Below are 26,743 nucleotides of genomic sequence, written 5' to 3' on the forward strand. Positions count from 1 at the left end.
TGTTGACATATGAAGAGCAAGGATATATCACCCGGTATTAAGTATTAGGCACACTGTGTGAGAAAGATGGCTCTACACCTCTTTATAGTTTGGAAAATGAAAGAAACGTCTAATTTCTCCAGGATTTGGAGTGTTAGTGATACAATGTGACTGATCCAGTCAGGCCCATTCATAAGCAGAAAAGAAATGTGCCATGGGCATATCTGTTACTGAATTGGGGGTTCCAAATGCCAGACAGGTTTGTGGAGAAAGAAGAGAGCTCAAGTCATGGAATCTTGCTTAAACTATGAGGTTAACATGGAAATACTTACTCAAGTACCCTCATTGTAAGCAAACAATGTGTGAATCAAATGCTGAACTCCACATATTGCAGCTTCTACAACTACAATAGATTGCCTCACAAGCACATTCAATAGTAGCACCTTACATTAACTAAGAGCGCATTAACAGTGCTATCCAATAGGCTATATTATACCTAGCAATGAAGACATCATTTGCCCATCTGTTAAATCAATTAGATGTACATGTGATATTGCAGCATCTGACCTGACTGACCTTGTAATGAGGTTTCACCTTTCACAACCACAAATAGGCTTATTTCCAGTTTGGAGCTCTGAAGATGAGTTCAATATCTAAAGACAACTACCTTTAACTGTCCATGTAGTTTGGGTATGCAATGTAATGTTAAGTACCTTCTGTAAAAATAATTCTCAAGGTTAACCTGTTGTATAAATTGTGTTGCCTCATTTCCTGGACCAACGTGTCATTCTGAATAGACAGAAGGCAATGATTCAGTGCCTAATTTGTAACACAAAAACTACAGAACTATGTAATATAGTCATTTATTGCCATCAAGGGGTTATGAGGATTTCATAAATCACAAGGCCGAAGGCTGAGTGGTTTGTGAGTGCCACTAGAATCCAGAGATGGAAATATAGGACCATATTATACATGGTACCCATTATGTACTCTTTATATCACATGCTTATTTTGGAGCAGTTCTTCAAAATGCAGCTAACAATGGGCGCTGGATGTTTAGTTGTTGTTTACCTTTCTTGAATACTGTAGGAAAGTACCATCTTGCTTGGCATCTTACCCCCATTTTTACTTGTGGGTCAGTTTGTTTTTGCCACTGTGATCCTGCTACTAGCCAGGACCCCAGTTCTCATAGTTTGTGGCCTGAATGTGTTCCCTGTGTGGTGCCTAATTGTGTCACTGAGGCTCTGCTAACCAGAACCTCAGTGCTTATGCTCTCTCTGTCTTTAAAATTGTCACTGCAGGCTAGTGACCATTTTTACCAGTTCTGATTGGCACACTGGAACACCCTTATAATTCCCTGGTATATGGTACCTAGGTACCCAGGGTATTGGGGTACCAGGAGATGCCTATGAGCTGCAGCATTTCTTTTGCCACCCATAGGGAGCTCAGACCATTCTTACACAGGACTGCCACTGCAGCCTGAGTGGAATAACGTCCACGTTATTTCACAGCCATTTTACACTGCACTTAAGTAACTTATAAGTCACCTATATGACTAATCCTCACTTAGTGAAGGTTAGGTGCAAAGTTACTAAGTGTGAGGAAACCCTGGCACTAGCCAAGGTTCCCCACATAGTTCAGGGAAATTTCCCTGGACTTTGTGAGTGCGGGACACCATTACACGTGTGCCCTACATGTAGCTTCACAATGGTAACTCCGAATATGGCCATGTAACATGACTAAGATCATGGAATTGTCCCCCATGCCAAATCTGGTATTGGGGTGCCAATCCCATGCATCCCTGGGGCTCCAGCATGGACCCCGGGTACTGCCAAACTAGCTCTCTGGGGTTTTCACTGCAGCTACTGCTGCTACCAACCCACAGATAGGCTTCTGCCCTCCTGGGGTCTGGGCAGCCCAGTCCCAGGAAGGCAGAACAAAGGATTTCCTCTGAGAGAGGGTGTTACACCCTCTCCCTTTGGAAATAGGTGTTAAGGGCTGGGGAGGAGTAGCCTCCCCCAGCCTCTGGAAATGCTTTGAAGGGCACAGATGGTGCCCTCCTTGCATAAGCCAGTCTACACCGGTTCAGGGATCCCCCAGCCACTGCTCTGGCGCGAAACTGGACAAAGGAAAGGGGAGTGACCACTCCCCTGTCCATCACCACCCCAGGGGTGGTGCCCAGAGCTCCTCCAGTGTGTCCCAGACCTCTGCCATCTTGAATGCAGAGGTGTGAGGGCACAGTGGAGGCCTCTGAGTGGCCAGTGCCAGCAGGTGACGTCAGAGACCCTCCTGATAGGTGCTTACCTGGTTAGGTGGCCAATCCTCCTCTGAGGGCTATTTAGGGTCTCTCCTGTGGATTTCACATCAGATAACGAATGCAAGAGCTCACCAGAGTTCCTCTGCATCTCCCTCTTTGACTTCTGCCAAGGATCGACCGCTGACTGCTCCAGGACGCCTGCAAAACTGCAACAAAGGAGCAAGACGACTACCAGCAACATTGTAGTGCCTAATCCTGCCAGCTTTCTCGACTGTTTCCTGGTGGTGCATGCTCTGAGGGCTGTCTGCCTTCACCCTGCACTGGAAGCCAAGAAGAAATCTCCAGTGGGTCGACAGAATCTTCCCCCTGCTAACGCAAGCACCAAACTTCTGCTTCACCGGTCCTGTGGGTCCCCTCTCATCTTGACGAGCATGGTCCCTGGAACACAGGAGTTGGATCCAGGTGACCCCGACAGTCCAGTGGTCCACCTGTCCAAATTTGGTGGAGGTAAGTCCTTGCCTCCCCACGCTAGACAGTAATTATGTGTACTGCGTGATCTGCAGCTGCTAGGGCTTCTGTGCACTTTTGCAAGGAATCCTTCATGCACAGCACAGCCCAGCTCCCCAGCACTCCGTCCTGCATTGCTCAACTCGCTGAGTTGACCACTGGCTTCGTGGGACCCTCCTTTATAGTGTTGAGACGACCGCCATGCTCAGTTTTCTTGAACCCCTGTTCAAATGCTTCTGCAGGTGCTGCCTGCTTCTGTGTGGGCTCTCTGTGCTGCTGAGTGCCCCCTCTGTCTCCTCCTCCAAGGGGCGACCTCCTGGTCCTTACTAGGCCCAGGCACAACCCATTTTCTTCAACCGTGACCTTTGCAGCTAGCAAGGCTTGTTTGTGGTCTTTCTGTGTGAAAATAACTCTGCATCCTCCAGCACGCAGTGAGACATCTTCTGTACAAAGGAGAAGTTCCTGGCATCTTTTGTTGTTGCAGAATCTTCAGCTTCTTCCACCCAGAGGCAGCCATTTTGCACCTTCATCTGGGGTTTAGTGGGGTCCTGCCCCCTCTGGACACATTCGTAACTCTTGGACTTGGTCCCCTTCCTTTACAGGTCCTCAGGTCCAGGAATCTGTCTTCAGTGCTTTGCAGTCAGTTGTTGTCTTTGCAGAATCTCCTATCACGACTCTAGTGTGTTTTTGGGGAAGTAGGGTAACTTTACTCCTACTTTTCAGGGTCTTGGGGTGGGGTATCTTGGACACCCTTAGTGTTTTCTTACACTCCTAGCGACCCTCTACACACTACACTAGGCCTGGGGTCCCTAAGTGGTTCGCATTCCACTTTCTTAGTACATGGTTTGTGGTGCCCCTAGGCCTATTGCATTCTATTGTATTCTACAGTGTTTGCACTGCTTTTCTAACTGTTTACTTACCTGATTTTGGTTTGTGTGTATATTTGTGTGTGTGTATCCTCTGAGATTTTTTTGGCACATTGTCACTAAAATAAAGCACCTTTATTTTTAGTAGCTCCGAGTATTGTGATTCTTATGATATAGTGCTATATGATATAAGTGGTATAGTAGGAGCTTTGCATGTCCCCTAGTTCAGCCTAAGCTGCTCTGCTATAGCTACCTCTATCAGCCTAAGCTGCTAGAACACTACTAATCTACTAAAAAGGGATAACTGGACCTGGCACATGGTGTAAGTACCATCAGGTACCCACTATAAGCCAGGGCAGCCTCCTACAAATACCCTATGAATAATACAGTGATCAATGGTGAGGGTCAGTGGATTTAGGTAACTCTGTAGCTTCAGAGTTTACTGCATGGTTATGCATTCACTGAATTTACCATTTCATGTGCAAAATGTACAGATTTAACTAGAAATGCTGTTTCTATCTTGAATGGAGTCACGTAATACTGACAGAGAGTGTTCCGCTTAATTTGCATTTTGTTCTGCACAATTTAGATATTCTTGCAGCATAATTTGGTCCTATATGCTGCATAAAGTTAGTAGCCCTGTCACTGCTAAAACTGTGCAAAATTAGATTTTCTTGCCTTATATTTTGGTTCTTAATGCCGCATTATATTAGTAGCCCTGATAGGGTTAAAGTTGTGCAGAAATGATGAATTTCGTATTTCACAGACAACCATGAAATATTTCCCGTATTTCACAGTTGCTTGTGAAAAATGGGTTTGTACACCACTGCTTCTTGCACAATAAAAGCACCTAATAGCACATATATATATATATCCCATGACCATGGCCACTGGCTAGTTATACTTAGGTCGGCGTTTCAAAGGAAATGCCTTTGTTGGTTTGTTAATAACTTTGGCACCAATTGATGAATTTTCATGAAACTTTTTTTTTAAAGTGCTCGTTTTTGATTAGTTCCTTCATGGAACGTTTCTAGGGGATCTGTCAAGTGGGGGCCAAGAAACTCTCCGTGCATTTTCTATAGACTTATTTGGAAAGCTGTACCACAAAAACTGCTGAATTCAATTACACCAAATTTGGCACAAAGCTAGAGCTTGATCCAGAAAGTATGCTTTTCATAAGTGGGGGAAAATCCATTCAGTAGTTTTTGAAAAATTAAGGTTAAAAAATATTTGTATATCTTGATGGTTGGGTTCGAGGGACTCTTGCAAGAGTTCAGCGAGTTGAACTTTAAAAAGAGAGCGTTCTGATTGGCATATGGAGCTTTTTTCCCTTGGGCCTTCTCACTCTTGGAGCAGTGGAGGTCCTACCGAGCGAGTGCTCTGATTGGCTGACCCCAACATGAAAGAAAATGTTGAGGTAGCCGTTACATGACTCCAGGGACTTAGCCAGGCACAGTTTTCTTATCAATAATATTATTGCAAATGTTGCAGTGATATCAAAGATGCCATGCAAGATCTCATCAATGACATAATATGTGGAGTAATTAGCTGTGCTTGGCGAAGGCGCAAGTTATAGTTACCTTAGGGTGTGAGTTATAGTTACTTAAAAGAACTTTTTTAACATAAAGTAATTTTAATTACTTTATGTTATTTGCAGCCAAGCCTTGCAGCCAAGCCCTTATAACCACCCAACCCTGCGCCACGCATGGCCTTTGGCCATGTGCAGTGCAGGTTGGCCACAGGGCCTGTCTCTGTCAATGGATGTGTGAGTGGGTGTGTAAGTGTCAGAGTGGGTCTGAAAGTGGGTGTGTGAGTATATTAGTGGGCCTGCGTGGGTGCATTAGTGTCTGAGTGGGTGTGTGAGTGGGTGCAGAAGCCTCCGAGTGCATGTATGAGTGAATGAATTAGTGTATGAATGAGTCTGTAGTTTTTCTTTCAAATTTTCCATAATCAGAATATTTTGCAAATAAATGGTGGAAATTTGCAGAATTTGCAAATGGCTGTCGCAACTTTCTAGTCAGGTTGCGGTCAGCCAATTGCGGCACTTCTTTTCACCCGGGTATTCGTGAAAATTCACGAATTTCATGATTATTTGTGGCCAGAGATATGCAAATTTATTTGCCCTTAAATATCTCCTAAACTAGTGAATAAATTAACACCAAATAACAAAAAGCACAATCTGTGTACCAGCAGCTAGCTTTCTGCCAAGTTTGGTGTAATTCCGTCCAGTGGTTCAGGTTGTAGACGTGTTGACAGGTCCTCTGTGAATTCTTTTAACTTCCTGTGCGCAACAAGAATCACCGGGCCACTTTTTTGGGAATTTTTTGGGAAGATTCGTTAAATAGTGTCTAAGATATAGGCAAGTCAAAAAACACTTTTTCTATGCAAACATGGTTCTAACTATACCTACCTACTGCAACTGCAGTATATATGTATATATAAATATACACTTAAAAAGCTAAAGGTTATAGGGGCGTTATAGTTAGGTTCTGAATTTACTCGCACAAAACAATACAAATTCATCAGTTAGAGTTATTTCAAGTAACTATAGCTCGCTGCCTAAGGTAACTATAACTCACGCCCCTGCCATGCACAGTTTTTTCTTCAAAAATTTGACTTCTTATGTTTCATTTATATTTTTATTGATGTTACAAAAGTTGTAATGAGTGCTGTAATATGTGGGGTAATTAGCAGTGCATTGGTGAGGGCGCGAGTTGTAGTTACTTGAAACAACTCTAACTATAACTGCTGAATTTCTTTGGTTTTGTGCTAGTAAATTCAGAACTAACTATAACATCCCTGTAATCTTTTTTTTAAGTGAATTTCTAACGTTTTTATATTTATATTTCCTAACTACAATGCCCCTGTAACCTTTGTTTTTTTTCAGTGAATTTCTATGTTTTTTTAACGTAAAGTAGTTTTCATTTCTAAATGTTAATCCAACCACAGTCACAAACGGCCTTTGGCCAAGCGCGACAGAGGTTGGCCGCAGGGCCTGGCCTGCACTCAGTCCCTGGGGCCAAACCCACGCTGTTCACGGCTTTTGGCCATGTGCAGTGTGAGTTGACCTCAGGGCCTGTCTCTCTGGGTGTGAGAATAGGTGTTAGAGGTTATCTCTGGGTGTGAGAGTGGCTGCAAGACTGTCAGGGTGTGAGAGAGTCTATGTGGGTGCTCAGATCTCAGCACGAGATCGGGAGAGTTTGCAGTTCTTTCACGTCCCTATATATACAAAGTCGGGTTTTCTTTATTATTTCAACAACTACTGAATGGATTTGCACCAAGTAACAAAAAGGGCTCTTTATGGACCAAAAGCTAGGTTTCTGCCAAATTTGGTGTAATTCCGTCCAGCAGTTTGGCCTGTATTCCTGTTCAAAATACCTATGGGAATTAACATGGAGAAAACACATTTTGGGGCCCCTCCCCCCCCCCTTTTCTCTGTCCCCGCTTGACGGATCACCCTGAAACTTTCCAAACAGCAGCTGACATTAACGCTGTATTTTTTTGGAAAATTTGTGAAGATTCGTCAACCGGCACAAAGATATAGGCAAGTAAAAAAACACTGTCCTAACAATAACTACCTGGTGGGGACTATATATATATATATATATATATATCTATGCTGAAATGTATTATAAAAGACCCCCGAATTTGGAGGTGAGCTTTGGACTCTTGAGCCTTTAGGGATGCTGTTTGATTTTCTAATAATTTGCTGCATATTTGGGACTTAATCTATTTTTCTAATTTTGCTTATTATTTGCATTATTCGTGTAACTGAGGGCCTTCGTTGCAATTTATTCCTATGGTTTTTTACTAAATTAATGAGATTGTTGCATGTGCATTTTGCATATTTCTGTATTGCACTTAAAATACAAATACACCCTCATGGTTTTCGACATATTTTTGATCTCATACTCCCTTTTTGAGGCAATCCTTTAATTGACTGTATCTTGAAACTCTTCTTGGCTTTTTGAAATTTGTTCCTAGGGACACATTACCTCATAGGCACCGACCCCCGCAATTTGGGTGCACCACTGACATGCATATTATTTAGGCTACAGCACCCCCACGTTCCCATGAAGTTGGATCAGTTTAGCTTCATGACAGTGAGATCTGTGGCTCATAAACTGCACTTGCCCTGTGATTGATGAGGTTGATCATAAATCCATGTGTTGGTAGACTTGCCCAATACTGAGAGGGCTTTTGATCTGGTATTTTGGCCTTTCATGTTTATTCTTCATGGAGGGTACTTGGGCTAACTATAAATATCTGTCACAAAGCTCTTCTTTTCCGTTGAACCTTCTAAAATATTCATAAATCGAACAATATCTGAATACATGAAAAGTCCAATGGAGGTCTGTCAGGGAAACTCCTTTTCAAGTAATGCATCATTGTCTCTTCTCATGAGTGCCTCACAAGCTTAACAAGCATAAGGCGGAAGCATAAGACTAATATCGAGGTGAATGGAGTGAAGGATATTGTATTGTTATATGCAAATGGTGTACTGTGCACATACAATTTAGTCAAAAAATGTGAGTTCCAAACAAAGAGAATCTAAATTTCCACAATAACAAGCACAATAAGGCGACAGACTGGCTTAGTCTGGTGCCTGTCTCTGTGGAGGAAGACTAAGCTGGGAATGCAGGCTGGACACGAAGGAGAATAGAAGGAATAATAAATATCTGGGATCTTGGCATAACGCAACTGATGAAGCGAAAAGGAGAGGCACATCACAGAGAAGATGGAAAGAAGATAAAGGAGAACAGTGGGTGCTGATTGGACCGGCCATTCGGGACAGCAGCGATTAGAACAGATTGTAACAAGGGAAGAATGTTTGACAGGGGGTGAAGAAAGGAAGATAAAGATGATATGTGCAATGTCTGGGGTATGGCGATCGAAGAACATAGGGGTTGATGGCCAGGTAAGGCACGGGTCAGGAGAGTGACTAGGGCTTGGAGCACATGCAAAATAAAAGTGTGCACTAATTGGGAATGGTTGACTCGTTTTTAGAGTTTAGATTTAGGTTATGGGTTTCGTAACCTCTGTGCTCCCACAATGTGTATTCTAGCACTCAGCCAAAGAGAACTGAAGTAAGCAAACCATGTATTGCCAGGCAGGAGAGACTTTAAACCTCATTGTGTTACAGATTGATTTTGCGTATTTTCCTGAAATCAGTTTGGACCATTGTATCCTATATGTCTTGGGGAAGTTGTGATACGTAGTTTAGGGGGTAGGCATGTGCATCATATCTCTGTCTATTCGGTTGTGTGCAGACCACTATGGGGGTCATTACAACCCTGGCGGTCCAAGACCGCTGGGGCTGTTCTGACGGAAGCACCGCCAACAGGCTGGCAGTGCTTCCCATGGTATCACGTCGCACCGCCGGGACCGGCGGTTTACCGCCACATTGGTCCCGGCGGATTTAATCCGCCTGGGCAGCGCTGCTAGCAGCACTTCACAGGGGATTACGAGTCCCTCTACCGCTAGCCTTTTCCTGGCGGTTTGAACTGCGAGGAAAAGGCTGGCGGTACGGGGAGTCGCGGGGCCCCTGGGGGCCCATGCAGCTTTTCACTGTCTGCTTTGCAGACAGTGAAATGCGCGACGGGTGCAACTGCACCCGTCCAACGGCCGCAACACCGCCGGCTCCATTTGGAGCCGGCTCCTGTGTTGCGGCCGAGATCCCCGCTGGGCCGGCGGGTGGAAACTAGGCTGTAGCGGGAGTGCGGCCGCATTGGCGGCTACCCGGTATTCCGATCATGGCGGGCGGCTAAGGTCGTAATGAGGGCCTATGTGTTTACACCAGCATCTTGTCTGTCTTAGGACTTCATAGCGAGTGCCCTAGAAGTCATCAGTACTAGGTCGATGGCAACACCAAAGACCTGTCATAGTTCCTTCCCCCCTCCGGTGATTTTGTCTGCTCACAGCACCTGAACTCCACTGTGGAAACCGTGGGGGAGAATGAGGAATTCCTGGGAAAACTGGACCTGGAATAGGAGAATCCCATAGTAATCATTGCTTGCAGCATTTCCGGATTTTAGCCTGGAATCTCCCCTACTTTCTCAAGCTTAGAGTTAACCAGACCTCTGGCATCTCTAATGCCAGGGGTGTGAAATTACCACTCAGCACCAGGGGACTCACAGTGAGGGCCCTAGTGTCTCATTTATCCCCGTACAACCTATAGTTATGTTGGAAGCATTTCCCACACCCAATGTCTTATCCTGGAATGTTCCATTCCCTTCACTTTACAGCACCTTATCAGCAGAATGTTCCCTACATCTGTGCTGAAATTGACGCTTGCTCTGTTTGAAGTGTTCGTCTGCGCTCTTCAATCACAAAAACATGTCTTTCTCTTAACAGCACCAACGAGGATGGCCCTGTGTATTAAAGAAGTCCTTTTTTAATTAATCACAAATGAACATGGAGTTTTTAAAAGATCATGGATTTCCCATTTAATACTATATTAGCTTATGTGTATACTGCCAAAAATGTATCCGTATATAAATGTATGTCTAATCTAACCATAGCTTTTCTGATGCAGACAGGGGAGTGTGTAGCTGTGGCACGTGCATTTGCAAGGACAAATACGAAGGCACTGCCTGCCAGTGTGAGAAGTCCATCGAGGGATGTTCAAACAGAGGCCGAGCCGTCTGCAGTGGCCGTGGAGAGTGCCAGTGCAACACCTGCAAGTGTAAAGCAGGCTACACCGGCCAGGTGTGCGACAAGTGTCCAGGCTGCCCATCACCCTGCCCGAAATATGCGTAAGTAGCCCAGAAACAGAACAGGATAGCATCCTTCTTTTGTATTGCAATTGCTTTTCTGTAGTGATTACTACCCCCAGCCGGGGATGAAGCGCTTTTGGGCAAGTAGCGCTCTACTTCAGAACCAAAGGTTAGTGGGTAATCTAATGGTTATAGATAAGTTTTGAAACTTGGAGTTAGTTTTGTGTTGAAAAGATTAATTATTGTTAAGCTGCAGGTGTGTCATTTCAAAGAAGGAGAAGTTGTGATCTACGAAATGAGGTGTGGACAATATGTGAAAGTTAATTTGAGCCAGTGGCTGCAGGTGGGGCCCACTGGCACTCATTTTTGGGGACCAGCACTTATTTTTCTCATCCGACTTTAAGCCAGAGCAAGAGAGGGAAACACACAAGCGGGGGACAGAGAAAAGGAAGACAGAAAACATGAGAAATGGAGAAAGCAGGGATGGAGAAGAACCCAGAAGAGTATGGTAAAGGGGCAGGCAGTGGCTGAAAGAGGAATATGGTGAAGCGGCATTGGAATCACCACGCCGAAATACAATAGCGCTCATTGCTGGCTTCAAAGCACAACTTAGGGCCTCGGCACTTATTCTTTTACAAATTAAGCACTGCTTATTTACCGCGCTTTTCTTTCTACCAAATCACTCTTTTCTTACCTTCCAACTCTGCATGGTTCCTCTCTCTGAGTATAGCCTACGCTACATCTATGAGTGTCTGCTTCATTCTCTATTATTAACCACTGGAAACAATATTTATTAGTCAAGGGCAAACTTCATGCATGGAGTTAGGGATACAATAGGCGGAGAATTTTTGAGACATGCAATTTCAAAACTGTAGAAGGTAGCAGCAGTATTTGCATGAGATAGTGTACTATATTGTTCGCATTTGTCTAGCGCTTACTACCCATGCGTGGGTTTATGTAGATCTTAAAGGTTTGTGCTTAAAAAGATTGATTATTGCACTGTAGAAAGCAGAAAAACCCACAGTATAGTGTTCAAGGTGTTCGAAATGTAACCGTGTGTTGGCAACAGTCCGAATAACTGAGCACAAATGCTACAAAACTCCAATACTGCAGTGTTTCTCAACACAAATACTAGTGGTTGTGGTAACACCTCATCTCCCCCTGCACCCTCTTCAGACACTGGAGACATTGCAGCAATGGTGGTAGAACTTGGGTGAATGTTTGCTGGTATCTGTGGGTTCAAGCCATTCAAACTAAACTAACGCCCTCACTAACTCCCCCTCCAAATGAGGAAACTGAAAGGTGCACGCAAATCTGCGATAATTTGTTCAACAGTTGACGTGCCGTTCTGAAATGGGAAGTTGACAACCTGGAACTCCAGTGGTGCGAATCACTATCTGAGAAGGACAAGGCCTGGCGCAAAATGCACAGCAGGGCTTTTTGCAAAACCATTAATAGAACCACAAAAGCACCCATAGCCAAACACATCAATAAAGCTGCAAATCAGGCAAAAGAAATATTTAGCATTTACAGACTAATGTCCAACTTTTATTCTGCTTGTCTCCACTGCAATGCGAGGACTTTCTGAGGCTCTCCACATCCAAACTTACATAGCTGAAGCATCCTTCACCCATGTGCCTTACATTATCCCCCTTCATGTCCTTATTAGTTGCAGAGCTCTTTTTGAACTTTAACACCGACAGGAATGGAGCAAGTATCAAATCCGACGAAAAATATTGATCAACTTCACTTCACTGTGGAGCCTCAAACCTCACCTGTATGACACACTTCTTAACTACACTCTTCCGACAGTAGCATTTTAATGTATACATGAGTTGTTGGTGTTGTCTCCGCACTAATAAAACATGCCATGTAAATCCTTGGGTTATAAAGGAGGCGACTTCTGAAGAAAGAAGTAGCAAATCAAAGAAAGTGTTGACCATAGTCATTACCTACATCATCTTAAATCAGATTTCATATCCACATGTGAACGCGACCGCCCGTGCTTACGTCAGGGAGAACCTCCCCACCACCCTAAACAAAGAAAAGCTGTCCTTGACTTTGGCAGCTTATAACACCGTGCACTTTGAAAGTCTAGTGAAAAGGCGCAATAAATGAAAGGGTTTATCTAGTATTAGACTTGCTTTCTCTCCAGTTGAACTTGACAATAAACATCAGATCAGAGGGATCATCACATTGAAAGGTGACATGTATACGAGTATCTACCCTCTCACCTTTGAACTTCAAGCTTTAATTAACGACCACTAGCATACAAACTTGAACTTAATCGGTTTCACATCCTATATCAAATTGGATGAAAGAAATGTATTCAGGGCACTTAAAAAAGTTTGTTGACAGATTGAAGAGATGACAACGTCAGGCAAGTAAACTATGATCATACTTTTTTAAACATGATAACATGAAAGTGGCCCTGAAATAACTCCACGGGCTCCCTGCCCAGCTGAAGTGCACATTTCAAACTCTTTGTACCATCGACAACCATTGTGGAACAAAGGTATAGGCTGCTTGCAACGTTTGCTCTCCACTACATCCCAGTCAGACAAGGCAATTGGCCAAATTACACCCGATTCATAAATCAACAGATGATAGAATTTGTATGTCAGGACATACATTTTAGAATGATATCACACAACCAGTGGTGTATTAATAATATATTTCTTATATGTGTAATTTTAGATGTAAGGAGTTGGGTCGCCTTGAAAAGTGAAAAATGAAAGAGGGTAAAAAAGGGACATACATAATAACCTAAGGGGACAGACCTAGAATTGGGAGGGGTGTGTGAGAAGGGGTAAGATGTCATAGGGAGGACTGGCAATAGGTAGGGAAGAAAAGGTGAGAGGCTTATGATTGGTGTATCGAAGCTACTCCGCTTTGTGATGGATGAGGAATGAAAGAGGAAGAGTGTGCAAGATGATGTAGGGTAAAAAAAGAGGTTGAGGCCGCAAGATTGAGGGAGTTTCAAGTTGTCTCTGCTGGTGCTGCGCAGTCTCATTGCTCCACGCCCATCAGTGTAACTTTGGCGGTACTATTCTGGTTGGTCTGAAGATTTTGGACATCTTCTGCCCACCACTCAGAGGCATTACCTGTGTCTTTCTGGACTTGGTCAGAGAGAGTTTTGCTCCATCTGTACCGAAACCCTGTCCGTGTTTGGAGGAGATGCCAAATAATAACCAGCTTGTTGGTGACATCAAGGCTACATCCTCTATCCCAGTGATCTTATTCTTCAGGTGAACTATTATCTGCCATACCCTACAAAGTAAGTGGTGCACTTCTGAAGTCATGCCAATTAGACGAATCGTATAAATAGACTTTTCTTAGGATCTTGAATGTGCTGCAATTATATCTCACAGTCAACAGCTGTAGAAGGAGCCACATAGCTCTGGCTAAAACACGGCTCATGCCAATGACCTGGAGACGCAAACCAGGGCGGTCTCCTTCCAGTATCAGGCCCTAAACTCAGCTTTGGTAACATAAATGCAAATGCTACTTTGTAGATAGGCTTTATCAGAAGAATGACTACTGAATCTGTTCTACAAGGAAGAACAGTAGATATCAGTCAGGAAGATTGACATTCAGATCTGCTTCTTTTAGAAGCAGTTTCATGAACAATTCCTTGGAGCATCTCATAATTGCCCTTTAGCCGGAGCAAAGCTGGACACACCCATGATCCAAATGTCTTTTTAAGAGCTAAAGGGGGAGGGATGCAGACAACATAAGTACCCAAATTCTTTCCAACTATGGTGTGCATGTTACGAGCTAGAAGAGTCGTCCCAGAGGTCTCTGGAGTAAGGAAAACCTCACTAGAAACTGCCATTGCGATTTCTGTTCTGCTCAATGTTATAGTCACTAAGGGAATCCACAAACTCGGGGTCCAGCTGGGGTGAATCATGGAGGCATTCACCCCGCGAGGCACTGTAGACCGACTCTCCTCCATTAAAAATAAAGCAAAAGAAGCAGCAGTGTTATTCCTGGAACACAGGACAAACATGTTGAGTCATCCTCAAGTGCTCAGAGTATGCGCAACTCATATATGCAGTCCTCATGGGAGAAGACAGCAGTTTTAATCAAATGGGAAGATCGAAATAAAAGAAGCTAATCTTTTAATGTGAAACAGCTATGCCGAGGAACGACTTCAAAATGAACCAGACAAACCATGATAGTTTATCAGGGAACACATCGAGTGGTTGTTGTGCATCAGCAAGAAGTGGCTGAGGGGTATCTGGGCAGGCTCACATGTCCCGTACAAGGAGGTAGTGCGTACAATTAAAAATAATAATACAAAGTTACAATAGGAAAGCAGATCTGCTTCCATTAACTCTGCTTATCCTGTCACCCTATTGTCCTAGTACTGAAACACTACTTCCGGGTCAGAAGATCACATATCAACTGCACAACAGACACAATTGATTAAGTAACGCAGCAATTGACTGCAGTCATGTTAAATACACTACATTTCTAACTAACAAGGAGAATAAACAGTGCAGATGAGGGCGTTTGGCAGGAAACAAACATACTGCCCCATAAAATAATTCTATTTCAGAATGGCACCGAAATGAAATAGCTTCTAGTCCTTTTCAGACACCTGTGCCCCAGTTAACTGCAGGAACAATGGGGAGTCCAGATCACTGTCTTTGCGTTCATGGGATTCATCACCCAAGATGAAGCCTCATTCTGTTGGGTGGTACTACTGCGCCCAGAAAAAACACTATGGGCCTGATTACAACCTCGGCAGAGGAACTTGTAATATGGCGGATGGGATATGCGTCACATTTGGGACTGAGTAATCTCCTCTGCCAAGGTCGTAATCAGGCCCTATATGACCGAGTGGTTATTCAGAGGCTTTTATACCTTATGATTGTGTTACAGTATTTTTATGTCAGTGTGCTTTAATCCTAAATTAATTCTCAATCCCAGATCGTGTGTGGAGTGCTTGGCTTTCGGAACTGGTCCACAGGCAAAGACCTGCTCGGAAGAATGTCGCACACTCAACATCACAGGGAAAGTGAAATCTTTTGAGGAGGACGAAAAGCCCTGCAGGGAGAAAGATTCTGAGAACTGCTGGATGTCATTTGTCATGACACAGGAGGATGGCGAGGAAAATTACTCTATCGTCGTCCTCGAGAACAGAGGTGAATAATGTCTTTGAAGTGTGCTTTTTGGCAGGTTTGGACGTTCACCAGAAACTCAATTTGCGAGATGTTACAGCCCAATTTACAATTGAATTTTTTGTAAAACATCTGTATACAGGAGTCACATACTCAAGTGAAAGTTACACCATATTTACAGAAGGCCAGGAACTGGTGTAAGGAAGTGAAATAGGAATGCGTGATCAATGCACTCCTAGGCCCATATTTATACTTTTTTAGAGCCGCATTTACATCATTTGTTTTACGCGAAAGCAGCGCAAACTTACAAAATACAATTGTATTCTGTAAGTTTGCGCCAATTTTGCATCACAAGAACACGAAAATGTGGCGCCAAAAAAGTATAAATAAGGGCCTTAGGATTTCCATTACATTCAAGGAAATTCGATGAAAATGTGGTGCTCAAACAGAAAGGTTTAACATTTCTGGCAACCATTGACATTTGCAAGAACATTTCCCACACTAAGCTTCACACTTAAGTAGTAATTGATGTGCAGCTGCTACAGAAAGCAGGAGAAGATCCACCCCAGATTTAACAGGAATGTAGGAAGCAAGTAAGCACATGTAAGGGGAAATAGCTTTCAGTGAGCGATGCGAGGTTTTCTAAAAATAATCTGAAAAATGTGGCAAATTTCCTCAAACTTTACTTACTGTAGGAAATACACAAACAATGAAACTTGTGGAATTTCCTTTGACATTTCTGTAGCTTTTTAGTGCGATGCTCTGAAGATCACTGTTTTTCTTTTGTAATTTGTGAATGGTTGTTCTTTTCGTTTTGATCTCACAAGAAAATCAGTGAGGCGATTTGTTTGGTTGGAATCTTTCCCATTTTCTCATAAAGGAGTTCCTGGGCTCCCTTGCATGTGACCGAGGGATCATCTTGTAGTGAACAGCAGTATTCAGTGTCCCAAAGGATTCTAAAGTAATCTTTTTCAAGGATCGACTTAAGATCCAGTAGTTGCGAGAATTCAGATAGTCACCAGCCAGACAGGAAGAAAATCATAATTTTATCGATGAATTAACCAATTAGTATTATTATTGAAAACTGTCGTTAACAATAGGGGCATAAGGACCTGTAGAAATGCCGTAATAAAATGTGTTAATCCCTTTGACACTCAGATTCATTGTAAACTGATGAAATACGTGGTTTTATTTAAAAAGGTATTTAATGAATTTCCTAGCACTCGAAAATAATTTTGCCCGAGTTCGGTGAACTAAATTTGAAAGTCTACATGTTCATAGACTGACAAGAACCTCGGTATCCAATCCCTGATTATATCTGTCAGTGGACCGGGCGTTACAAATTTGTTAGTGGACTATTTTATATGGCCTCCGTCATATCTACAATTTTATGTAATCACAAGCAAATCGACAATATATTTTAATAAGATATTATGTGCTTACATATGGTGAACAGTGTAACTTTGTGATGGTTTTGATTAACTTATAACTATAAATGAAACATCTCTCCCAATTAGTAATTATGTGACAAGGCGTGGATGCTAACTGTATGCTCCTTCAAAGCTTTGCCACAACATTTCCTACAGCACTTATTACTAGTTTGAAATAGAACTTTTTTTAAACTGACATGCTTGACCAATCTCTGAACTCAGCGCCCTTGTGTTGATAGCCCCCTTCACAAAATGTACGTCAAAAACAGGCACATATGCACTAACTCCCTCCATTACCTTCGCAACCATATCTTCAAAGTGTGTGAGGAAATCAGCTAATACAGTCTTTTTAAAGAAATCAACACCTGACTCACTCCTGTACCCTCTAATACCAGAGATCTCAGCTCATATTCCTTCAGATATTTCACAACACACAATGGCCCTCATTCTGACCCTGGCGGTCTTTGACCGCCAGGGCGGAGGACCGCGGGAGCACCGCCGACAAGCCGGCGGTGCTCCAATGGGGATTCCGACCGCGGCGGTAAAGCCGCGGTCGGACCGGCACCACTGGCGGGGTCCCGCCAGTGTACCGCGGCCCCATTGAATCCTCCGCGGCGGCGCAGCTTGCTGCACCGCCGCGGGGATTCTGACCCCCCCTACCGCCATCCAGATCCCGGCGGTCGGACCGCCGAGATCCGGATGGCGGTAGGGGGGGTCGCGGGGCCCCTGGGGGCCCCTGCAGTGCCCATGCCACTGGCATGGGCATTGCAGGGGCCCCCGTAAGAGGGGCCCTACATGTATTTCACTGTCTGCTGTGCAGACAGTGAAATACGCGACGGGTGCAACTGCACCCGTCGCACAGCTTCCACTCCGCCGGCTCGATTCCGAGCCGGCTTCATCGTGGAAGCCTCTTTCCCGCTGGGCTGGCTGGCGGTCTGAAGGAGACCGCCCGCCAGCCCAGCGGGAAAGTCAGAATTACCGCCGCGGTCTTTCGACCGCGGAACGGTAACCTGACGGCGGGACTTTGGCGGGCGGCCTCCGCCGCCCGCCAAGGTCAGAATGAGGGCCAATGTCTCATATTCCTGAAATGATGAATACAAAATATTGTAGGTATTGTTTTAGTCCGCCTCTGCTCACAAAAGCATATGTACTTAACGATATTGCTAGTTACCCAAGTGAAATATTCTTATTCCCCTCCCAACTATTCAAACATAAAATCCATAGTCATCTCCCAAAGGACTTTACTTCACCAGTGGTGACTTCATCTCTTGCATACTTCTCATCAACCTATAAATTCAACATATTATAAACGCGGATTCTGTGAAATTACTCAGTCAAGAAGTTCAGTACCTGAATCATTGGAGATGAAAAGGAATCCCTATTCCTTTTCATGTGCCAATCTTTACATCTGCCTAACGCCAATCTTTATGCTTTTGATGTTCAAGGAGCCCATGATCATTACATAAGTTCTGAAGCTTCTGCTAAAAGTCCTGACATGTTCGATAACCCCCTGAAAGGTCAATGCCACCAACTGAATATCATCCTCGAATACCAATTTTTAAAACTCCGTTTGAGACCTTATTAGACACCAGTAACAACACGCACTTCACTAACATCTCCAACACTAGAAGAATCCACTAGAAAAATGTCACCAAAACAACTCTGAACCCAAACCAACCGAGCCAACCCAAACTAACACCAGCGGAGTCATCAAAAGCAGTGGAAAGGCATTCAGTACCAACAACCTCTGGTCTTGTACAAATGTATCCACCCTATTACCATTGGACCTGGATGCCAATTGAAAAATCAGGGCAACATGACATTTAGCCTGCTCGCAAATATGTACTCTCCATATGGACTTCAAATCTCCTGAATCTCTACGAACAATTCCACTTTCCTCCTCTAATCAATTGAATCTAAAAAAATTCTCAAGTTCCAATCTACTTTTGAAATGTTGTAACCCAGATATGCTTAGCCTGCAAACTCACTCACCAAAATTCCTAATATTTCTTCTAACCCTCTGGACCATGGTTCTCCCAACATTCTCAACAGTAAGGCAACTGACCGTGTCTCTTCTTGCGAAACTCCACACTGCAAAATACCCTACCAGTAGTTTCAAACCATTTATATACAGATTTCTCTCCTCAAGATACCATATCTGTCTGATAGTCTCTATACACATGGTGTATCCCAAACTTCCTGACCCACATCTGACTCTGTCATTAATTTTGCGACCTTTCTGAAAATTGTACAGCCGCCCCATGCCTCTATGTAGTCCAGCCACTATAACAGCTCCTCCTGTGCCTCCTGCATCACTAAATGTTTCTGCAAATATCTTATACCCATTCGGAAATATGTTCCTTTTATCCAATCAAGTGCTAAGTGATGCAATGGCCCAGTAAAAATAACCTGAATGGATGACAAAAGAAAGCCTGTGTCAAGCTAATGTCCCTAGAGAGACCTTCTCCACACCTAAAAACCTGCCTTAAGTCTCTGCCTTGAAGTTACAGAATGAGAAACTAAAGGATATCTGCAGAGTCCTCTGTCTTAATTACAAACCCCAGAAACTAAGGCACTGGTGCAAGTACTAAACTGACATTCTTCCTGTTCATAGCAGACCCAAAACTCCCTGCAAACTGGTCACCAGCTGAGTCTGATGTTCCAAATGGTCCTCTTCCTGCACCATCAGCAAAATGTCATCCTTATAACTTACCAGTCTCACACCACTGGCTCATAACTAAACTACCACTGGATGAAAAACCTTTGTGAAGCACTACAGCACTGTTCTCAACCCAAAAGACAGACAGATGAATCACCTCAACTTCCATTCTCAACAAAATTGGAGATAATCTTGATGATCCCTGCAAACTGGTATTATTAAATACACATTTCTTAAATCCAAGTGTGTCATCCAATTCCCCTTCCTTTCCACACTCTTAGAAGAGGGATCTCTTCTATTTTGAAATGGTAATATACTACTCAATCACTTAAGTCCCTTAAATTTATAATCTATCTGATCACTTTGTCTTCTTTCGCTACTAAAAATTGATGTTTATGAAACACACTTAGCATTGCTGAGCATGACCCATCACCGCTTTCTGAAGCAACTCTCTTACCTCTTGATCTACTAAATCTGCTTCCTTACTGATAACTAACTTCTACAGAACCTTCATCTTCACTGATACAGTTAAAAAATCTGTGTGAAGACCCTGAACATGCTATTCTGACACCCAGTTCAATAGGAGTACACAAAAGGTCTAGATCCTAACACACCTGAAGTACCTCCCGACGTTCACTCTCCTCTAATATTCTGACCTTGAGCTCTCCTATGGAAAGAAAAATGAGGAGCTTTGCTGTCCTCCGAGGGTCCTATATACTTGCATGACTCATGTTTAATCTCCAGTGATCTCCACGACCGAAGAACCGAGCCCTTCTTCTGCCAGCCCTGCAAAGACCTTTATCATCTAAATGTACCCATAGATCTCAGCTTTTCCCTACAGACATTTTCACCAAAGAGCATTCTTTGTGCTTTAGTGCCCTCTTCTCTACTGGCTCGCTGAACCAATTTGGATATATTTTCTTCAAATTTCTCTTGCAGCTCTCTTTCAATATCAACCAAAAAAGACATTGGCCACCAGATACACTGTTCAAAGTACAGACATTCACTTGAATTTTAGTCTCTTCTGTGATATCAAAATTCTTTGTTACAGACCCTAAAATGCCCAACAAATCATCCTGACAGTTTTCAAACCTTTATTGAAACCCTTCCTTTGATCTCTCTCATTTTTATTTTGAAAATATAAGACTTTAATATCCAACTCATGTGTTGCTGTCACCATAATGTGGCAAACATGTTGTGGGGCTCCCAGACCTCAGTCTCACTCTGGCCACTTTGGAAATGTTCTGGTAAATTCAAAGTTCCACATAATTAGGATAATGCTGGGATGGATACCATTCTGAAAATTATGAATCAACAGGGATCTAAAACATACCCCCACCCCCAGGATAAAAAATTATCTTATGTCCCTCCTTCTTGTTCTCTTATTTACAAACCTTCCTTCTATTTACTAGAAATTGCTCTTAAGCTGAATCAAAGTTTAAACCACATTCTAACTGCCTGAAGATTTATTTATAAGATTTATAAGCATGTCCCCAACTAAGAGCTTTTTTTTCCATACATTGTCACATGGCCTCATAACCTCAGCCATTAATCTGTTACGCAACAACACGTCCACGTCACCTTCTTAACAGAAACCCCTTTGAGGGTAGTGGGACCGCCATGTCCCATAATTTTATTGGAACAGCTGAACTCCCTCAAATGTCTCTGTGACCTCACAGACTTTACCTGCAAATGTATTTGCTTCTCAGCAACTTTCCCTCCAAGCCAATAAGAGCCAGTCAAATCCAATGCATAATCTCCTGTAGACCAATACATCTCACACTTACACTAGCAACCATCCTTTCCATCACAGAAAGCAGCTTAACATCCCTTTTCTCCATGTGCTCACTTAGTTTAGCTGCCATAACCTTAACATCATTATTCACACTTCGACTGAAGGTGTTTTTTTTAAACTGAAGCTCTTGGAATGTTGGCCATCTCCATACTACAAAAAGAATACTACTCACGTAGATTCCTATCAGTTGTGAGACCAAGCAATCACTCCAATCTCTTACAAAAATAATTCTCTTCAGGGGGAAACCTCCAGAGATTTCTTCTGCTTCAAAGTTGACACCAGTTATAAACTCGGACTAGTCTTCAGTTCCCATCTGGATCTGTGGAGGACTCTCAGAGGACCTCCCTGCTGCTTTTGGCTAGCTGTGTACTTCAGAGGACCACCTTGCTGCCCCCAGAAGACTGCCCTGCTGCCTGAAGCCTACCTTGTGCCCTCATAGGACTACCTTCCTGCTTGAGACTTGCTTTTTTGCTTGAACCTAGGACTTCCAAAGTGACTCCAGAGTCGGCTGGCCTCCTAATCAGAGCTGGATGTGGGCTTCTAAACAAAACGTGGAGCCCTGGCACTCATTCAACAAAGATCATTGCCACCATGCTGACGTCAGCTCAAACTCTGTCCACGCTAGGGTATGGTGATGAGTCAGACTGAAATGGCATGTACCATGTATCTCAAGGTTTCATTAGCTTCCTCCCTCAGCTGTTTATGAGATACAACAGATCACCTTGACAGCACAAAAAGTGATGGATAGGACATTTGCATTAATCTTAACCAGTCGTAATTACTCTGGACTGCCATCAATACCATCATTTATTGCTTGCTTTTCCAATTACGGAGCGGGACCATAGGCATAGACAAGCTGGTCTTAGAAATAGCACAAAAGGGACTGTTCAGCCTGAAGTAGCCTCTTATCAGTTTCCACCTTTTCAAGTCACACTGGAAAGGTGCAGCTTGAGTCCTGTAGCACAGCAAGCTCAGTACCCACATAAGAACTCACTTATACAGTAAAAAAGTGATGGATGGAAAGCTAGAATTACTCTCAGCCGCTGGTAATTACTCTAGGTTCCAGCCAATATCTCATCTGTGCCATTGCAGTTAGGCACCAACCATATGCACAGTTTCTTGAACCCACCTTAAAAATGGGTGCTCCAGCCGAAACTGCCAGGCCATGTAGCTGTGAATGCAGCTTCTGATAAGGTTCAGCCTTGTTGGGAATCATCCGTGTGTTGATTACTTTCCTCACATCATCTTTAGTGCCGTCCTGTTCCTCCTTCCCCCTGTTATTGCTGTACCACTTAGACACAGCTGTAGCTTACCCTACACGAACTATGGGTATGGATGTCGGTTCTCTCACCCAAAGCATCTGTTTGATGGTTGGCAAATACACAGCTTCCTGAATATCCTGTCACTTAGTGCATTATATTTTTGTTTACTAAGGCTGCCATTACCATATTCCTAGGAGCACTGTTTAGGTATTGACGCTTGTCACTAACCACCTTATCACCATTTTCCAGTAAGCATGTTGTTGTTTTCATAAGCACCATATTAACATGTCCCACAAGAATATGACATTTTCCTTTAAGCTCATAATTATCATTCCAGTGAACATGTTTCACAAAGCATGTCTATGATACCTCTGAGAACATAAGGTGTGTGTACATTGTAAGCAGCATATGGTGCAATGCTTAACAGATGGTATCGGCAATGCAGGGAGATGGCTTGCCAAAACAGTGTTGCATGGAGACTACAGAGATGTCACAGGTCAAACCACCATGCCTGGTGCATATCTTGCTGACATGACTACAGTATATTTGCTGACTTCTACACATAGTTCTTTATGTAAACTTGTACTTGTTCCAGAATGATAACCTAGCACCTACCCAACACCTCAGCACTGCAAACCTAGTCATCACCTTGGGAGTGCAAGCGCGTATGCTGAAGGCTCATCTATCTTAAATGTTGCACCGGCCATATACCAGTCTTGCGGAGTAGGGGCTGAGATAGCACTAGTGATTACACACACATATATATATATATATATATTATAATTTTAATAATATGGTTGCTGCGCTGAGCTGTATTGTGTGAATAATTAGTAAATATGGCCCAGCGGTGCTTTACATCACTGGCAATTCAATAGGAACATCTTCCAATAAGTCATACAGGTGGTAATTTCTGAGAGACTTTCCTGCTCTTGACAGAGAAAAGAAGCAATGAAATATCTTAAATCCTAGGGACTGGATTTTTCCTTCCCTTTTCATTTGGAGCGAACAGCCAATATAGTGCCTGGATGAATACGTTTACACAAAGCAAACTGCAGAGGATTTGCACTGCATCTCTTGATCAATTTACCATAGTTTTTTAATGTAACCACCACATCCATGCTGGAGCTCAGTCTATGTAATGCCACATAAAAATATGTAGGCTTTCACAGTGGGATACCATAGAAGGTGTGGATTAGCACATCAGAAGCAGCTGCAAAACAGAGCATTTGTGTGACTTGGCTGGCTAAAAGTCCAAAAGGTCAGTGTAAATGGAATTGCAGTTGTTAAAAAAATCGAAATGTTTTAGGGAACAACACTGCTGCCTGTCCGCCTGCCCACGTTCTGAAACTGCAGATGATAACTTTGAGCAGAGCATTGATGTAAATTACTAAGCTAACTGACTAGTCTAGAGGTGAAAATGGTAGGAGTCCACTGACCAGCATTGAGCCACCTTCATGCCGGTTCTGGCATTTTACCAGGGGTGGGCATCATTTCACAGATTACTTCACCAGCGTTGGGCATTCTTGGCCCACAAATTGCCATGAAATTCAGCACTGTCCATGTTTCACCAGGGAAGGGCCTCTAGCTTCTTTAAGCCCTCATAGTGTCAATAATTAGCTCCTTTCTGCCATGCCAGCACTTTTAAAAGGGTGATCATCATGCAATAGATGCTTCCAATATCATGGGAGGACCTGGAAGGCAAGTGGTTTTACCTTCACAAAGCTGTTGGAACATCTCACTTCCCTTCAACATGGTTCATGCAGAATTGCTACAACTTTGCTCCGACACAGCCTATGCGGGGGAGTTAATTCTTCAATCCAGTGCAGTACAGGCACCACAATCTAAGGTCGTGATGCTTACCGACTCTGTAGGCTGCCTTCAGATCTTTTTCACAAATGTATTCTTTTGGCCACAGCAGGTCTCTTGTGCCTATTCCACGCAGGTCAAAACATTGGCCACCTCATTGTTTTGACCTGCCTGGTAATAATAGCTTGACACAGGGGAACATAAAGGTGAATCCTTTGAGGAGTAGCTGAAATATTGATAGCCATGCCAGATTGAGGATATTAATTCAGATCCTTATCTTTTACAGTATTATACTCCATTCCAGATTTTATCATAGGATTTAGGCTCCATTTTTTCATTGCTCTGATGGCGAATCCCAATCCTTTGTGAAGGAGAAACATTTCCTATTTCAGCCTTTCCTGTTCCAAGTTGTGTAGCCTGTCTAGCTTATGCAAGAAGACTCAACAGCTAGCTTGGTTTGGCGCAAATCACTCTCCTTGATGATTGCAGACTTCAGAAGCACTTTCAGCCCTTCTGTTCTGCATTTTGCCTTGTTCCTCAGTTCTCCGGTCCTGCTGTTTGATATACCTGAAATTCCATTACTGAAATTGCCTCAAATTCCATTACATTCCTGAAAATGCCATCTCAGATTTTCGACTTTTAGCAACTGATATTTTCTCCAGTCTGTTTCCTTCCACTTCCCCATCAGTTTTCATCCTGGATTTAGATGTAATAATAAGAAGCACTAAGTCCTATCTCAATGCCAATAAGCGACTGCTTCCATTATTGAGAAAACTTGTTTTGAGACATAAGTTGTTAATAATTACCATGATTATGCTAGGACCAGCATTGTAGGAGGGCTGGGCATCACACCATTGATGATTTCAAGTTGCCAAGAAATAGCACCAGTTACTAGGGTCAACATTGTACTCCATTATGCCAGGGGCAGCATTTTGCCTGGACTGGATGTCCATCATGCAGTGGTGCCCCTACATTGCAAATAAATGTGGGCTAGCATTTTACCAGTGTTGGCCATCATACTGTGGATGACCCCAAGTGGGCAACCATTGTGCTAGGGCAAGCATTAAAGTACTGGCAACAAGCTCTGGATGCCATCAAGTTGACCGTAGCTGCCATCCTTATGGCTGTACTACTGTTCAGGGGTGGAAACCAGGCCATGGATGGACACAGGTTATCAATGTTTGTCATCCTGCTGTCAATAACTACCAAGAATAATTTAGGGGCACATTCACCACTGATGTTCATCATTCTAGAGGTGTCCAGAATTTCCTCGTAATACCACCATTATGCCAGAGCTAGCATTTTACAAGGGGTTAACAACATGCCATGGATGCCCACAACTGGACAAGGAATGCTAAAATAATAACTGGCCATCATTTTGCTAGAGGTGGGCATCTTTGGCCCACAGACTGACAAGTAATACTACCGTTATAACAGTTCCTACATTTCATTACTGGTATTGGTGGTCATCATGCCCTGTCCAAGATATGCAAATAATTATCACCATATGCCAGGACCAGCAATGTATCAGGCGTAATCATCATGCCATGGATTTCTACAAGTTGCCAAGAAAGAGCACGATTACACCAGGCCCTCTAAATTATAAATGATCAATATCATGCCATGATGTAATCGGTCAGAATCAGGTGGACTAAAGGTGAGGAGTCGTAGATCAATCTGTCAGCATGCACCATCACATTCTGTTCTCTGGTGCGCTGCTTTGTACATCTGCTCACATCTTGGCTGCGCGTGTAGATTCCAGTCAGCAGGGGCGTGGGGTGGTAGCCTCAGCAGCTGCTGACAGTGCTGGGATGATAGGCATATCATGGATGTCCCCCATGTGTAACTTCTGGTCACATGCCCTGTAAATCCACTGAGTTGAAAGCCATAGACAGGAAGAAGGGTATTATTATATACTTTACCAATCAATCAATCAATCATGGCAGATTTGTTTTCCTTTTTCACTTACTGTTGGGACAGGAACACCCCTTGTGTCTATCCCTTCCCTGAGCCCATGACTCTATGTGAAAACCTGTAGCCCCAATTTTTATTTTGTCCTTGGCTTCATGCCGTGGCCAAGGCCTGTGGCGACAATGTGAAATTCAGGATCTGTCCTGTGACCTGGAAAGGCATTCTCTTACATTCCATGCCCTGGATACATCACATAAAGAGGTAGTGACTGCATACCATGTTTTGTAGATCTGTAATGTGAATGCAGTCTATAGGCCCCTCTTTTGTAAAGTTGTGTTATTATATGAACTCCAGAACGTTTGTGCTGACATTCCGTGTACATGTCAAATGCACATATATGCAATGCTCGTGTACCACTTGTATGGTGGT

At 43.4% G+C, this 26,743-nt stretch overlaps 1 protein-coding gene across 5 annotated transcripts in view; it reads left to right on the top strand.

The window, feature by feature from the left end:
* Nucleotides 1-26,743, top strand: part of ITGB2 (integrin subunit beta 2) — a 487,597-nt gene that overhangs the window by 409,194 nt on the left and 51,660 nt on the right. For all 5 annotated transcript variants that reach the window (XM_069225707.1, XM_069225705.1, XM_069225706.1 and 2 more), the window contains 2 exons: nucleotides 10,145-10,364; nucleotides 15,261-15,475. In XM_069225707.1, coding sequence (XP_069081808.1) covers nucleotides 10,145-10,364; nucleotides 15,261-15,475 — 435 coding nt within the window. The remainder of the gene's footprint in view (nucleotides 1-10,144; nucleotides 10,365-15,260; nucleotides 15,476-26,743) is intronic.

This window comes from Pleurodeles waltl, chromosome 3_1 (genome assembly GCF_031143425.1).
Source record: "Pleurodeles waltl isolate 20211129_DDA chromosome 3_1, aPleWal1.hap1.20221129, whole genome shotgun sequence".
Lineage (NCBI taxonomy): Eukaryota > Metazoa > Chordata > Amphibia > Caudata > Salamandridae > Pleurodeles > Pleurodeles waltl.